At 38.5% G+C, this 17213-nt stretch overlaps 1 protein-coding gene across 1 annotated transcript in view; it reads left to right on the plus strand.

Moving 5' to 3' along the window:
* Window positions 1–17213, plus strand: part of shisal1a (shisa like 1a) — a 50046-nt gene that overhangs the window by 5785 nt on the left and 27048 nt on the right. Inside the window, exon 2 of the mRNA XM_036576994.1 lies at window positions 13754–13929. Coding sequence (XP_036432887.1) covers window positions 13863–13929 — 67 coding nt within the window. The 5' untranslated portion in view covers window positions 13754–13862. The remainder of the gene's footprint in view (window positions 1–13753; window positions 13930–17213) is intronic.

Below are 17213 nucleotides of genomic sequence, written 5' to 3' on the forward strand. Positions count from 1 at the left end.
AAAATAATCTATGCCATGGTACAAAGTCTAGCGTCGGCAGAAGAAACACATAGGTAGCCATGATTATGCTGCAAGAAGTACTTTTTATTGAACACAAAGCAAGATACATACAGAACCACAAACTCAAGAGGGAGGTCACCAATAGCCACACAGTTCACTCCGACAGCGACGTCCCCTCACATACAAAACCCACAGCCCATGACTTAAATTAACAGATAAAAACATAAAACACACAAATAATCCTTTTGTTGGAGGGTGCACACATACCATGAGCCTTTGCATGTGGCTATTTGCCTAGCCACGCCTCCAGAATCTCTGAATGCCAGCGCCAGCCTGTAGCAGGATGCTACAATACCAAAAAAAATAAAAATAAAAAATCTGATATTTTAATTATCTCGTGATATAAATTTATGGTCATATCACCCACGAGTATCTCTAGCTGATGCTGGACATTAGACAAGATGACTTAAATTAATGTGTGGCTACTTCAGAGCATCCCATTTTATAGGTCAGTGCTTTTCTGTGAAAATTATACAAGCTATATTTGCACAGCTGAACACCTGTGTCAGTAATGGGTGCACCTTAAAGTACCTGAATTCACTAATTAGAAGGGCTGTCTGGATACGTTTGGACATAGTGTATAATTATGCTGCCCTAAAAACTTCAGCTTTTCCAGAAAGAGAATGAACAGTATTCATCCTGCATTCTGTCATATGGGCTCGAGCAGGTGCACTGTGCGGAGAGTGAAACTGTCAGTCAATAGGTGTCCAGTGAGAATAGCTGAAGTGGAATTTATCCTTAGCTTTAGCATGGGTTGTGAATTAGCCTTGTGAGAATTGTAAGTGAGAATAAAATGACAGTTCTCCTCCTTTGAGCATTTCTACTGTTAGCATCCCAAGACGAACCATTCAGGGTAAGAGAGCAGTATGGGTGAGCACACTCAGGAGAGAGAGAGCGAGAAAGAGAGAGAGCACTTTAGCTTGGCTAGATTAGAGGCTTTCTCCCAAGGGCTCTTCCAGCCTCAGCGAAGCAGCAGTAGAGGCTTAATGCACCGGCAGTTCCGATGTGTGCTTTAAGACTATTTTATTTAAAATGACTCCAACCTCAATTTTCTCCAGCACATTTTTCATGGGACATATTTATTCAGACTCGGACCTTTCAGAAACAGTGTCCGGATGGAGCAGGGGGAAGAAACAAATGTCTCCTGGAATTAGGGTCCAGATTTAGGCGACTAATTTTAGGCCCGACATGTCATCCCTCTTAGGTGAGAAATGCATTTAGGAAGAGAACAAAAAGTGTGGTGGATTAATGAGAGCAATATTTCAGGCCTCATACCAAAGCAGCAGGGGTTATCTGCCCCTAACAGACCAAGAAAAGCGAGAGCGGGAGAAGAAAGACTTTTCTTTCAACCCTAAGACTTTCAAAGAGGGGTGGAAGCATAGGTGTTTCAGATCCGTCTGCTTTGAAGACGCACTATAAGAAAGGCCTCTCCTTTTCATCGCTACACTCGCCAGCCTTTAAATGATGGAGGAAGTGCCATCCAGTCTTTTACCATCAAACCACAAACATTAACCTGCTGCTCAAACCGCACTCAAGATGATATTTCCCTGATCTCCCCACTGTAAGCATTATAGCTTCACCCTGGGTCACGCTGGTGACAAGGTGACTGTAGAACCTGGAAAAGTTAATGTGTAAACTGTTAATGTGTGTGTGTGTGTGCGCGTTATGACTGTCCATTACTGAGAGTGAGTAGACGGGGTCGACAGCACAAGAGAGTAAACACATCCTCTCAGTTGAGCAATAAAAAAGCACTTGAGTGAGAGAGGGAGAGAGTGAGCAAGGTGAGAAGAAAATGAGTCATTCAGACATGCGAACCCCTAAAGAGTGGAAAAGGTGACAAGTTGAGAAACCCCTTTAGTGGGGTCCACCGGCATCGTTCCAAGGAGACAGTTTTGAATTTTGATTTTAGTGATTTAATCATACATTTTGGTGCATTCTAGTGCACGCTGACACAAAAATACAGGGGTAATAGCAACAACTGTGCAAACTGTGAAAGTTATGTTCAAAAATTGTCCTGTTTTCATGGTAGGGCTGGGCAACATAGCAATATTTATTGTTATCATGATAAATTATATTTTGTGTATCATTAAAAGTTCTTGAAGTATCGTGATATATAATTATGGCCATATTACACACTTCTATTTCTGGGTATTTGAACTTTTTTGTAAGAAAATTGTCGCTTACATAGTCAAATGGCAAATATGTTCAAAGTCTGACAACTTCTTGTAAGTCCACATCTATTGTAAATTGGGGCCATTCTGAAAACACTGACTATCATTTGTGTTCTACTGCCTTCATAATGGCACATAGTGTTTGGACCCCGATGATTGCTACTTGCAATGTAATAGATGGTCAGCATGTTCTACATCCCTTTTAAATGACAAGTAAATGAAAGCTAATTGTCTTGGTTGCTAAAAATTTATACATATTAATCTTTTTTTGTCCATTGTCTTAAAGCTACTGATGAAAGATATCTGAATATGTGAAAATAAAGCTACTTTACTGCTTGTAAAATTGGTATGATTGGTATGAGTTGAAAGGGAGAACCAACTTTAAATTAATATACATAGTTTTGGAATAAGATGTTCAACAAGCATGTATGGACAGGATGTGTGGGTGCCCACATACTTTTGGTAATGTCATGTATTAAAAAATACAAGCATTTCATTGTGAGCCTGGATTTTGCCCATACTTATTATTTTGATTACCTGATTTCATTCATATATACAAACAAGACGGAGTGGATTTTGAAGGAATGAAGCTTGATTGCTTTAAAAGTCCCACCTGAACTCTGTTTAGATTGATTTCAGACAGGCTAGACACCATCATCATTGCCACCGCATAATGCTAGCCCAATAGGGAAACATCTCTGCTTGTCATAATGACAACTAAGAGCTAACAACTAACTTCTTACCCCTTTTCTATCAGTCGAAAAACAATGTACTGTAGCAAACTCTTGCTCCTTCAAAGCAGAGAAGGTCATTTGTTATGCTGTGATCTGCCGCTTTGTTGTTACTGTAACACTGTTGCTGTGAAGAGAACTGTAGTGCACTGCTGTCTTGTGTTGTGGGCTCAGAGAGTGACTTATTCCAATCCAGAGAGACTTTGCATGCGGCCCTGCAGCTGAATCTGAACAGATTTTTCAGCTGCGGCTGTGGGTCTTTCTTCATGTAGCTGTTACCTTTCCTCTCAGACAGTCTTATACAAATCCTAACATGCTACAGGCATTAATGTAATATGCAGTGTAAACATGCATAACATGAGAAAAGCAGTTATATACAACCTTTTTCAAGATTTGTTTGTAACCCTGTATTTTCATACAATTTAGTTAATGAATTCTTGAGATGCTGTTGTTTATATATATATATATATATATATATATATATATATATATATATATATATATATATATATATATATATATCTGTAAACCAATAATTAAACCAATTAAAACAACACCATAGCTATTTAATTGTAAGGCACTGTGGAGGGATATGGACTGTCTCTAGGAACACACAAGGGCATGTGTGTCTCCTTATGTCCCTTTGTCTGTGATTATTATTTGTCTGTATTATTGTTGGTAATTAATTTCTTCTCTCTAGTGAGTGGCAGTGAGTGAAGGGAAGTGGGAATCATTAGAAATGGCACCAATCCAATACTCGGTATCAATACAAGCCAGTACCAGCAGGAAGTGCAGGTTAGAACATTGGAGGAAGAAAGAATGTAATAAATTCAGCCTGAAATATCACAGAACTGCTTGTAGCAACAAGTAGTGCCAATACTGATTGTGAAACCTGAGTGTATCGGCTGAAATTGAGATATGATACCAGTGCTGTTATTGCACTTGTGTTGTGGCAAAGTGCAATAATAGTATATATGTTTAAGTTATATTATTCTATACCGTGTATAAAATTGCACAATGACAATTTAATAATAACCATAACTAAGAAACAATGTGAATCAGTCATGTTTGACTGATATCCAATTTGTTTAATCCCTTAAAAATCCCAGGCTGCTTACACACTGAGGCTTATTATTAAGTAACTACTGGGACTAAGCTGAGCTGTTCTAAGGTTATAGAAGCGTGTAATAAAACTTTGGACTCGCCAGTGGGCTCTGGCCATTTAAGTGGTTAATAAGATCAGTATCGGTGCTGATACACATCCAGTACATCCAGGGCATAGATAGAACTTTTGGACTAGTATGGCCAGGTTAGACCCAGACGTTTTACTGGGGTGTCATGCTGCTTGGAAAAAAAGCTCTGTATTAAGATTACATAAAAAGTGCTGCTTTGATTTTACATAACTAAATCTGTCCATCATTTCCACACAAATAAAACAGTACATCCGCACAATCATTGCCAAATTAAACCCACTGTGCTAATGTAACCTTTTTTTGAATCAAATAAAAATGAATGCATGATTTTTTCAGTGCACAACATTAAGAATAAAACAAGGACAAAAAGTGTCATTGATGCAATGCACCAGCATGTCATACCCAAGAAGTCCTAGAAAATGCATGCACTTCTCACATGTCCACAATGCTTCCCCTTGTAGATAATCTATTTTTTTTTAGAGGAGAATCTTACCCTACATTACATTCATGCCATTTGGCAGACACTCTTGTCCAAAATGACTTCTAGTGTTATCATGCTAAGCCAGTCTTCTTGGGGGAGGGCACTTGGGTTTTTTTGTTTGCTTATGGTTTTTTTATCCTTTCCTCTCCTGTCCTCTCATCTCCCCTGTTCTCCAGTACTCACCTCTCTCTCTCTGCATCTCTTTCTGTCTGTGTCTGTCTTTGGCTCACTCGTGCACGCACACTCTTGGGTCCTCAGGGGATAGATAAACACATTCTGTAGTGTGGCCTTGGGAGAAGAAGCAGGCAGTGTTTTCTAGCATTTGTACAGCACTCTCCGGGCCTTTGGCAGCAGTGACGTTTTGTTTGGGTCCAGGGATGCACTTTTGAAGGAGGCTCTGGCTGCCCTGGGTTCGTTTTTCATCAGCACTATTTTCTGGCCTGCACTACACATGCATATGCTGATCACCTACAAGTCTGACTATGACTTTGATATTTGACTCTAGTGCGTATCATTTACTGAGCTTGTGCTGTTCGACATTCTTGTAGAAACTGGATATCTCACATACTGTTCAGTATACATTTTCAGTCTGTCTGAACCTTCACTGACTGGCTGTTTTCAGTATGTTATGTGTTTGATAATGCACTCTTCATACTGTTAAGATAAATTTCCAGTGATTTTTCTAAATGTCTTTATAATTAAATGGTTAAGATGTAAACAAAGTCATTGTCAGTGGTTTAATGTGAAACCTCCAGAGAAATGTACCAAATCATAATTGTTCACAATGGTGATGATAGGAACAAGACAGCTGAAGAATTTAATGCCTCTAAAAGCTCCCACATAGAGAGTTATTACACTTAATGATTATGAATAGGCTGGCTGATGTCTGAGACATTGTTTCATCATGGTTTTAAGAAGGTTTTGGCATAAAATGTGTGTTTTTTTTTAAATCCATCCATGGTGGTACATGCAGGGCATTGTGAGACAAAGTATTCCCCAAAGGAAATTTATTTTTTCAGATTTACTACTATTTACTTTACCATTATCAACTCAAAAGACATGTGAAGGTTCACTGGTCATTTTGGATAGTAAATAATATGGCTATATTTGTGTTGTAAACATTGTGACACTTCCTGTCAGCACCACTGTAAAGAAATCTGACTCGGTTAGGTTCTCTACCATGAACCATTTCATATTGAACCACTCCAAATGACTCTCAACCATTGTAGAAGATATGAAATATCAGTGGAATTCCCCTTTAATGAGCAGAATCCATTACCAAGAGTCAATTGAAATTTACAAGGTGGTGAGGTGAAGTTCACTAAGTTTGCTTATGTAGTTACTGGCTACAGAAATTGACTTATTTAGCTAATCATCAAGCCACAAGCCAAGCAACTAGATAGTTTTATGTACACCATCTGAAACAGGCTGAGTTTGCAGTTTTTCACAGTAGCCACAAAATCTCTGTCTCTCAGTTGCCTTACTCATTGTATTCAGTAACATTGATGGAATATGTTTTAATTAAAAAGTGTATCATTTACAAAACTAGAAGAAAGCTAGATTTTGGTATTGGTGAACAAGCAAGGCAACATTTATAAGTGTTTTTATTGTGCTTGTGTGCAATTTTATTACTGTGGCAGTTGTGCACAACTTTTTTCTGATATAAAGGAAGCTGCAGTTCTGAAGTTCTCACCCCTGCAATTTCACCCCTTATTGCTCACTAGCAGCTCAACACAGAGTCACAACATTTCATACTCAGAGCACCAACAGTGTCCTAGCTAATTTGGTTGCAGAGTCAAAGGAAAAAATATTTCCTATGATATATATTACAAACATGTGCGTCAGTTTCCATTCTGCAGCAGCATGGCCACCAGGAGCCACTAGAAAGAGATCACCACATGTGTTATTTAAAGTTAGAACCACAAAAGGCAAACTTAAGACACTCTAGGATTTTTGGCACAATAATCTTGTAACACACACAAATTATTGTGTGTGTTACAAGTATACGATTAATGTATGTAGTTACAAGTGTGTTACGAGTAATGTATGTTTATTTGTTAGCTGTGTAGCTACGTCTAATGCTTTTGGCGTGTATGCTGGCAGAATGAGTGTTTTTTGCTTATATTTTCACTCTGTAGACATTTGTACAACCAGTGTTAACTACTAAGCAAACATAGCTAGCAAGTAAGGTGGCTAATCAGACAATATAGGCTCGCATTTTAATAGTCGCAAACACTAAACAATTGAAGACAATTATATTGTTATTCGCAATTATTTATATCACAATCATCAGCTAAAATTTCATGATTGTGACATGTGATGTTGAATAGCTGTTAGTTTGATTTCTCTTGTTAGAAAGTGCTGCGTTAAGGATACTTGTTTACACTGCCTGTGGTTGTCTTGCTCAGGAAAGACATGAAGTGTAACCATACTAACAGGCTTTTGATACCCCTGCCATAAAGGGTCTGTTCCCATGGTTGCAAAATTATGATAAAAATTGTTGGATTAGTTGGACTGATGTAAAAGTCACATGAATTCTGATATGACTGTTCACATCACTGTGTATCAAGTACAGACTTCGATTCCATGTATTAACCCCTTAAATGGCCAGGGCCTACCAGCAGGCCCGCAGTTTTATTACACACTTCTATAACATAAGAATAGCTCAGCCTGTTTGCACTAAAGTCCATGTAGTTACTGAATAAGCCTTAGTATGTAACAAGCCTGGGATTTTAAGGGATTGAAGTGGCCCAATCTGATCTGAAACCAGTAGATTCCATGTGTTTTTGTTTTTTTTCACGCTGTCACACAAAAACACAAATCTGTGTCACTTATGAAGAAAAAAATTGGATTTGGGCCACCTGCAGTGTGAATGTAGTCTTTTTCACTGAAGGCTTGTTTTTTTGTGTGATTTTTGGCATAACTAGGAAACAGAACGGCTGATAATTGACTGCGATTGGCTTTTCTAGCATTAGATGTATCACTATATCACCACTGATTCTTCATAATATAATCTCACTTGTAGCACTTGCATGTTATTCCACAGTCAGCTCACCAGAATGGTTAAAATCATCTTGATTCCAAGTAATTTTTGCACTCCACACTACAGGCAATGAATGAGAGACCCTCCCAATCAACATGACTGATTCTTATTTCTCACACTCTGCAAAACAACAGCCACTGGCTCTCAGATCAGTGCTCGCAGAGATCTTCAAACTTCATTAAACACATTAAAATTTCCATCTAAAGCAAGTTACTCATTATTAATTATTCTCCAGATCATGAATATGAGTCACAGAAAGTTTCAGTGCGCTGCTGTGGGAACTGGTCAGTTTTAATATTCTCATATCATACAGCAGTGATGCTGCAGGGCAGGCTTATGCAGCAGTGTGTGCAAAACTGTTTTCTCCTTTCTCAGAAAAAAAGGTGTGACCGTATAGGGAGAGCCCAGTGGCTGAAACCTCAGTGGTCAGAGGATTGTGAGCGTTGTCTGTATAAGTGTGGCTTTACATTCACTCCATGAAAAAAGGCACCACAAAGCATTCTTTGAGCCATGCCATAGAGCAACCACTTTTGGTTCCCTAGAACCATGTTTGTGATTGCAAAAATGGAAGTAATAAATTGAAATATTACATTAATATGTATGTTCACAATATACTACTATACATCTTATATGCTGGAGTTCACCAAGAAGTCAGGAACCAAACTTGTGTACTTCTAATGGTGCTTTTGTAATCTTCTAAACTATTAATAACTTTTTTTAAAGAAAAGATCTTATGTTTTATTTTCCTTTATATTTATCCTTTTATAATTTTATAATTTTTTTTGTACAGCACTAATGTTGTGTTTTTACTGGCAGACACAGACTTACTGATAAGATGAGTTGTTCTGAACTGTAACTGCTGTGATAGTCCTGTCCTGATGTGAACATTCTGCAATACAGTTTGAATGATATAAAAACCACACTTACAAATGTCAGTCAGTGAAACATCCTTTAACTTAACAAATGTGCTCTCTTTCACAAAACAATAAGAATAATGCTCATTGTGCATCAGAGGCCTAAAAGAGACAAAACAGAGGTGCTGATTTAGCTATGATTTATGTCCGGTGTTTTATTTTCTCTTTCATAGGAATCACAAAAGAGATTGTAATTACTTGCATGGAGATGAGGGAAAAAATAAAATTCTTTGCTTTCTTTATCTCTCTTTGTGTTTCCAAGGTAACAGCGTGGCATGGGCCTGGTGCGCGTAGGATAGCCTTGTGTGCTGTTTGTTTCTGTTTTCTCTTTTTAGCATATAAAAGCAGAGGGTTGGTTTCCATCGGAGACATGCAGCAGATGTCCAGTTTAGTCGCGGTACATGGAGTACTAACGGGCCAAAAACGAATGCTGCCGAAACAAGCAGTACCAGAATTATCCTCTTGGCATGATTATTACGATGCCTCTGAACTGCACTGCCTTTGCTTTGAGAGTAAAAATACGGGTCATGTACATGTAAACTAAATCATCTCACACTTGGCTCAAATTGTTTAAACTGTAATCTCAAACTGATTTTTGTGGTTTTTGCCACAGTGACTTACTGTAATCTGTTAAAATGGACAAAAGTGAACTCAAAATTCAGACTTTATTATACTGTTTTTAGTTTCACTTTGTTTTTGCTGCCTGCCGCTACAGAAGTGTGTGTTAGAAGTAGTGGATTTAGTGGGGCATGATGATTCGATGGTGGGGCATTGCCCAGCTAAATGACCCTCTAGTGCCGGGCTTGGCTGTAACAAACAATGTTCAGGTGTACACGCAGGTCAAAGACATATAAAACAAGCAGCGTAATGATAAATATTACATTACACAGAATACAAAAATTACACAGGATAGAAAATACAGAGAATACAAAAAATACACAGGATAGAAAATTACCAGTGACAAATCAGTGTACTCTGAGTCATGAACCTTCTTGAACAAAGTCATATGCATTCTCCCTTTTACCAACAGTTGATTGCTTTGTTGAGCCTGTGTGTCTATTACATACAAAGAATGTTTTCTATGCTAGATGTCCAGAACTTGCAGCGAGAGCCAAAAGTGTAAGGGTTATACCCTGCTGAAAAAGGCATTTAGAAACCATTAGGATTAAAATCTGATGGTTTTGCATCAGACCACTGAAAGAGACCACTAGTTTCCTGTAGGACACCTTTAGGTCCCTTTAGAAAAACATCAAATGCATGTGGTATCAGTCTCAGAACACCTGTTCAACCATTACAATCCTTTACACTGTACTATCAACCCATCAGGAGAACACAGAATGTCATTAGTGACTACTGGACACCACCAGGAACCAATAGAAGCTTTTAACCCCTTAAAATCCCTGGCTTATCACACACTAAGGCTTATTATTCAGTAACTAAAGGGACTTCGTTCCTAGTTGGCTGGGCTATTCTTAAGTTAAAGACATGTATAATAAAACTTTGGGCCTGCAGGTGATCTCTGGCCATTTAAGGGTTTAATGGTTTATGTGATTTTTTTCAGCAGGGATACTTTTGTAAGCTGTGCTTCAAACTTTTGTTGTCTAGATGTCATACTGTTGTCCATTTTTCAGTCAGAAACCACATGAGCAGGTTTATTTTGATAATTTAACACCTCAACACAGTTTGCAGGAAGTATGTGATAATTCAGGTGTGCAGTTTGCAGTGCTAATTGTTGGGCTATAAGCCTCAATGACTTGTTAGCAACATTAGCCCAAAACTTAAGCAGGACTAAACATGTCTTGACTGATCAACTACATTTGGTGTAAGAGGAATACTCTCAATTTCTGGCCAAGCCATTGCTTCACTGAATCATTATGGAGCATCTCAAATGCTTCAGTTAGATCCTGTTTCTTCTCAGAGGCGCATGTGCAATTTGAGATAAGTGGTGTGTGCTTGGTGAGCCAGTGGTGTGTGTGGGAGTGAGTGTGAGATGCAAGCACTGGAGTGAGATTTAGTGTGTTCTTGGTGTTTATCACTGCCAGTGAGCATTCTTTGAGAGCCCTAATGGGAAGAAGAGTGGACGTGGCTTGGCTTAGTGATGCATTTTGATGGACGTTGGGCTTAAAGTGAAGGGGTCGTTAACGTGACTGTAAACCAAACACAGACAAGCTGACACTGCTGTGTAAACAGAGGGAGAGAGCCAGTCGGTGGGTGTAGGGGCTGACTGGCTACATAGAGAGAGAAAGAAAGGGATGGAGGAGAAAGAGTGAAGCTTTGAGAGAGCTGTAGTGAGGATAGCACCCATTAAAACTATTGCATCATAGTTTTCTCTCTCTCGTTTTTTTCGCTTGCTCTGTCTTACATACACAGACCTGAACACAGCCTACGTTTTTAGAATGATATGAAGCCTACAGCATTTATTATGCATTACAGATGTCTGTCGTTGAAACCATCATCAACGTCCAGGAACATGTATGAGATGATCTCTGCAAGATGTTTCCTACCCGGACATGTGCTTCGCATGTATCTGAAGGCATCTGCTGTCAGGTCATAATTAGCCTCAGCATGGGCGTATTCACTACAGGAACATTTCAGCTTCACTGGTGATGGAGACCCTGTCACTCTCTCCTGTCTGACTATATATGTTTCAGCAACGTCATCTGTTTCCTCTGTGTAGATGCATTTGCACAGTTATATGATATAGAACATAGAGCTGGGTTCTATAGTCACTCTTGGACTGTGTTTTAAGTGAAAGGATGGAGTTGGAGAGAGTCTTTGTGCTCTGTATTTAAAGAGAGACTCAAAAAGGGAATCCATCTATACCCCTCTCCCTCTCTCTCTCTCTCTCTCTCTCTCTCTCTCTTTCTCTCTCTCTCTCTCTGTCTGTTTGTGTTGTACACGGGGTGACGTAAGAATTTTGACGAGGTGTTATATTGTACTCTCTCTGCTGCCTCTGTTTACTGTCGCTCTGTTATCCTGAACATGTCAAGTCACTGGGATCTCTGTCCAGCTAAATGCTCAAGCAAAGTTAAAATCAAACTTCTTTGAGATAATTGAGCCTAAAATTCAAGTAAAGTGTTTGAAACCTAGTTGTTAATAGTACACTATATGTCCAAAAATATCCAGACACTCCTTCTGAGTGCTCTGTCTAATCCACAGTCTTGAGTACTGGGTAGGCCTGGGAAGGCCTCTCAGGCACAGTTTTGTATTAAATCATATTTAATGAATAGACAGTTCTAGGTTTCACTGAGAAATCATTCATCAAAAAGAAAAAAAAAATTAACAGTTCTTGTGGAGTCCCACAGGGTTGCGTTTTAGGGCCTTTGGTTTTCTCTTTGTACATGTTACCTCTAGGTGATGTCATTAGGGAACATTTTATCAATTTTCATAGCTATGCTGATGACACACAGTTATACATTTCCATTCCTTCTGATAATCATGCCCCTGTTGACAGGCTTACCAGCTGTGTGTCAGGTGTTTCTCAGAGATGTCACACAGAAAACTGAGATGCTAATTCTTGATACTAAAATCAAAGGAAAAATTCTTAATGAGAAGTCTGTTTTTTTATGTTTTTTATGCCAAACCTGATGTATGACACCAGAGTGTAAGTGTAGATTCTGAGCTCTGTTTTCTCCCGCTTGTAACCAAAGTAGCTTTTATCATTTGAGAAATATTGCTAAAGTCAGGCCTTGTCTATCTCAGGGCCAGCATAGATCATAACAAAAGCAAAACAGAGAGCTCATATCACTGTTGTTTTGAAAGAACTGCTCTGGCTACCTGTATCTTTCAGAACACATTGTAAAGTTCTGCTAATAGTTTTTTAAGGCTCTAATTCACCTAGCACCCACTTATATCATAGAATATCTGTCTGTTTATGTTCCAGCATAAGAAACAATTAAAACATCTCTTCACTTTAGCATTTAATTAAAATTCTACATGCAGTGTTATTTTGTCTTTTTAATTTGATTTGAATTAATACTCATAGTTTCTTCTACTGCTGTTAAGCTTTACCACCTTTCTGTAAAGCATTTAGAGCTGTCATGGCGTGAAAAGTGCTCTATAAATAAAGTATATTATAATTATTAGTATTATTATTACTATTAGTAGTAGTATTATTGAATTCAGCTGCTGTAAGATGCACTCATTACTCCTACAGGTGTTTAATTGTGCACACACAGCTTGTATAATCTCCATAGAAAAGCATTCCTAATAGAATGGGGCACTCTGGAGCAGCAGCACATAAGTCTAAGGTTACCATGCTCAATACCTAGTGTCAGCTAGAGGGGTATAAAGGCCCCAAAACTGGGCTGTGGAGCAGTGGAACTGTGATCTCTGGAGTGATGGAGCTCCATATCATCTGTACATGATCTCACCCCTGCTCTTGTTGCTGAATGCAATCATATCCTCACAGCTTTGATGACCAAAATTATTTACATTTATATCTTTATTTATTAAAATGCTGTACAGGAACTCATCCGGAACAATACTCACTGCACAAAATAAAAAAAACGTAGAGTCTTATTTACAAATTGCAGCCTTCTGCAGTATCAGTATTGCAATTATATATGATGATATTACGATAAAGAATAATATACACTATACCTTCCAGCCCTAGAATTCATATTGCTAGAATTAATAATGCATATTATCAGCATTATCATTACAGGGTTTGGAAAATGTTTGACCTTCATTAATAGTTCATTGAGTCGTTTTGTCACAGTCTGAATGTCACATGCATGTAAATATGAGCTGTCTAAAGAGGTCAAACAAGTACAGACCTCCCCTTTTGGCCGTGGTGGAAAGAGTAGTGTTTTTCAGGTTTGAGATCAGTGTGACGTCGCATAAAGAAAGAGATTTTGTTCAAACTGAAGTCACGTAAAAGCAAAAGTAGCTATTAAAGGTACTCAAAAGTGAACATCCTGGACTTCCTGAGAGCCAAAAAGTAATTTCTGCTAAATTACTTTAACTGCTGTGGAACATTTCTCACTGCCCTTTCAGACTAATGTTTAATCTTGCCAATCTACAGTATATTTCAGAGAGTTACGTTCTGTCTCACGTTTTGTCCATTGTACTGTTGCGTTTTCGTCAGATTTGATAGGCTACATGCTGGCAGTGAGTCGTTACATGTACACAGATCTTTATGTTTGTTTCCTTTAACAGATTGCAGTATGAGGAGTGCACACAGAGGAAAGCAAGCAATGTGCAGTCGTTGAATCAAGGCACACTTCGCTCTCTCCTGCATCCACCTTTTCTTCATGAGGACAGAGAGATGACCATGCGCGGCCACTGGTCCTTCAACACCCTGGCCGTCATCTTCCTCCTGCTGTCCACTGCAGGTGAGTATAGGGCCATATTATTGTTTCACTCTGAATTAAACTCTCATAATTTGTTGTCTGTGCCAAACCAAATCATCACACAGTAGTTTTTCAAAGGTGGACTTAGTCTAAGTGAGTTCCATATTACGGTCAGACTTTATTGTGATGGTTTCTTATACCTTATTTAAATGCTTAAATTGTTGCCAAACTAACTGATGAAGCCCAGTTAACTGTTAACAACATTAAAGTTAGCACGAGTTAGGGTTAGGATTAGAATCGGGGTCAGAGTTCAGTTTGTGTGTTGAGTTGACACAAAGTTCAGCTGAATTTACTAAATATTTATTGGGATTTAAACTGAAAAAGTGAGCATCTGCAAAGTGTCTACAGTGGGCCATCAAAATAAAGTGTTACTGACAAATGTGATGGAGTATGATGCTGAATTACAGATTTTCTTGTGTTCCACAGTGCTGCTTTAAAAACAGCAGGTTTAAACAGGTGTAATGGAAGGGAAAGCCCCTCTGTGGAGAGTGTGAGATGAATAAGAGTCCTCTCAAATGGGAGATGCACAGAGGTGTGCAAATGTTAGAGAGAGGTGACAGTTGAGCATAAAGAGCTCAGCTGACAGCTGTTAAAAGGGAAACGCTGAGTGAGAGAGAGCTTTCAAGAGGTGCTGCTGAAAAGGCATTGCAAATGAGAATGATATTCAATGATCACAAAACTAATAGCACCCTACTCTATGGCAGACATCTGAGGAACTCAGTATTCATGTAGTGCAACATAACATAGCATAGCATAACAGTGTAATGTAACATAACATACTTTAATGAAACATGGCATAACATAGTGTAGTGTAACAGTGCAACATAGTGTAACATAAAAAAATAATAGTATAATGTAACAGCATTACAGTGTAATGCAACAGTTTAACAGTGTAATGTAACATAGTGTAAGAGTGTAATATAAGATAGTGTAACAGTGTAATGTAACATAGTGTAAGAGTGTAATGTAACATATAACAGTGTAATGTAAGATAGCGTAACAGTGTAATGTAACATAACAGTATCATATAACGTAGCATAACAGTGAAATGTAGAATAGCATATCAGAGCAATGTAATACAGCATATCAGTGTAATGTAACATAATTTAACAGTGTAATATAACAGTGTAACAGTGTAATGTATCATAGCATACAATAGTGTAATAAACCAGCATAACAGAGAAATGTAACATAGCATAACAGTGTAATGTTAAATAGCGCAACAGTGTAATGTAACATAACATAACAGTGTAATATAACAGAGCATAACAGTGAAACGTAGAATAGCATATCAGAGTAATGTAATATAGCAGAACAGTGTAATGTAACATAGCAAAACAGTGTAATGTAACATAGCATAAGACTGTAATGTAACATAGCGTAACAGTGTAATATAAGATTGAGTAACAGTGTAATATAAGATAGCATAACAGTGTAATATAAGATAGCGTAACAGTGTATTGTAACATAACAGTGTAATGTAAGGTAGCGTAACAGTGTAGTGTAATATAGTGTAACAGTTTAAGATAGCGTAACCGTGTAGTGTAACAGTGTAATGTAGCATAGCCTACTCTAGTGTAATGTAACATAGCTTAGTGTATACACAAGTCTGCACAAATGTAACACTGCTCAACAGTGTAATGTAACAGGATAATGTAGTGTAATGTAACATAGTGTAGTGTATACATACGTCTGCACAAGTGTAACATAGCATAACAGTGTAATGTAACATAGCCTAATGTATTGTACCAAGCCATTTCCAAAACTGTAGGTCTTATAGTAATGCTATGACTATGAAATCACTCATCCTGTCTTACATTTGACATTTTTTCCCAAGGCAAGTCAAGACAAGGTAATTGTACCATAGACGGATGCAATTACTGCGAGTCATTTCAGGACAAAGTCTACTTTCAAACATCTGCAATTATTTAATATCTTTTAAAGGAAAATGTCTCTCACAGTGGTTCAGCCAGTTATTATGAGCAGAAAACACAATCTCCCATTATAATGAAATCATAACCAGCTTGATCTGTGCTCCTGAAGCATCTTGCCAGAAAACACATGCTGGGTCTCGGTGTCGGCCAAGACTCTTTTGGGAAGATGACTTTTAACCTCTGTGAATCCACATAGCCAGTCAGAGCCTTGGTTCTGAGTTTAATGAAGCATTGTGAACAGTTGTTTATTAAAATCACCCCTTTAGAATTATGAATTGATGTTAACTTATGCATTGATAAATGATTCTTCATTCTATTAAATTATTGGCAAAATAAGTATTTTATTGTTTATATATTGCCCAAATCTACCCATATAAAGTGAAAAATCTACCATGTTTTAAGAATTTTTGTCTCTTTCTCTTTTCAGTGGTGCCCTTACCTCTAATGATGCTCTTATAGTGTAAGAGCTGATGAAATATCTCAGAACTGTGCCAATTTACATCCATAGTCAGGTCACATCTCTCTTTAGCACTCTTTGTGTTGTGATAACAAGGTGCAGTGGTAGTCCATGAAGGAGGACGTGCTTTGGCAGGCCTGACAAGTTCAGTTTTAAATAGTCGGAGGAGGTTTTTTGGGGCTGCGGGTGGGGGGTTACCTCCTAAATCACTTCAGCATGTGCCCCGGCTGCGCCGCTGGCCAGCGACCTGAATGAACGCACACATCAGAGCGGTTGCCATGGAGAGAGAGGGAGAGAGAGAGACAGGTATTTTTGCTCACTGTTAGACAGGTGTCTCTGCACCCCGCCCCCCTCTGGAGAAACGTTCATTTAGCATTCACTCTGGTGCACAGGAAGTGAATATGACCACTGGTCAAGCAGATTATCACCAAAGCCTACAGGGTGTTAATAATGCAAAAATCAGAAATCAAAACGCATTGATTTTGCTTTCACTACCAGGGCGCAGAAGGGAAAAAAGGAACGAAAAACAGGGCTCGACAGGTGGTTTTCATTTCATATGCCTGACTTTTTCCTTTTGTTCTTTTCTTCCCTCCCCAAAAATATGAGCGCCTTGCATTACGGCTTGACTTCTTGCCTGTTTGGTTGATGGATACGCAGCCTGTGTGCTGCCAAATAACTTCCCTTGCTATTCAAGGCTCTTTATGAGGTCAGAGGTGTTCCTGGAGGGCTCTTTGGCTCTCCTCTCTATCAGCCCTGATTTATTACGACCATTAACAGCCCCTCGATATGCCCGTGCACACAGGTAATTGGGCTTTTTGGTCATTAACAAGGGGTCAAATGCGGCAAATGTTAAATTGTTTCCTGTTTTGTAATGA

Source organism: Colossoma macropomum, unplaced genomic scaffold, assembly GCF_904425465.1.
Source record: "Colossoma macropomum unplaced genomic scaffold, Colossoma_macropomum, whole genome shotgun sequence".
NCBI classification, from domain to species: Eukaryota; Metazoa; Chordata; class Actinopteri; order Characiformes; family Serrasalmidae; genus Colossoma; species Colossoma macropomum.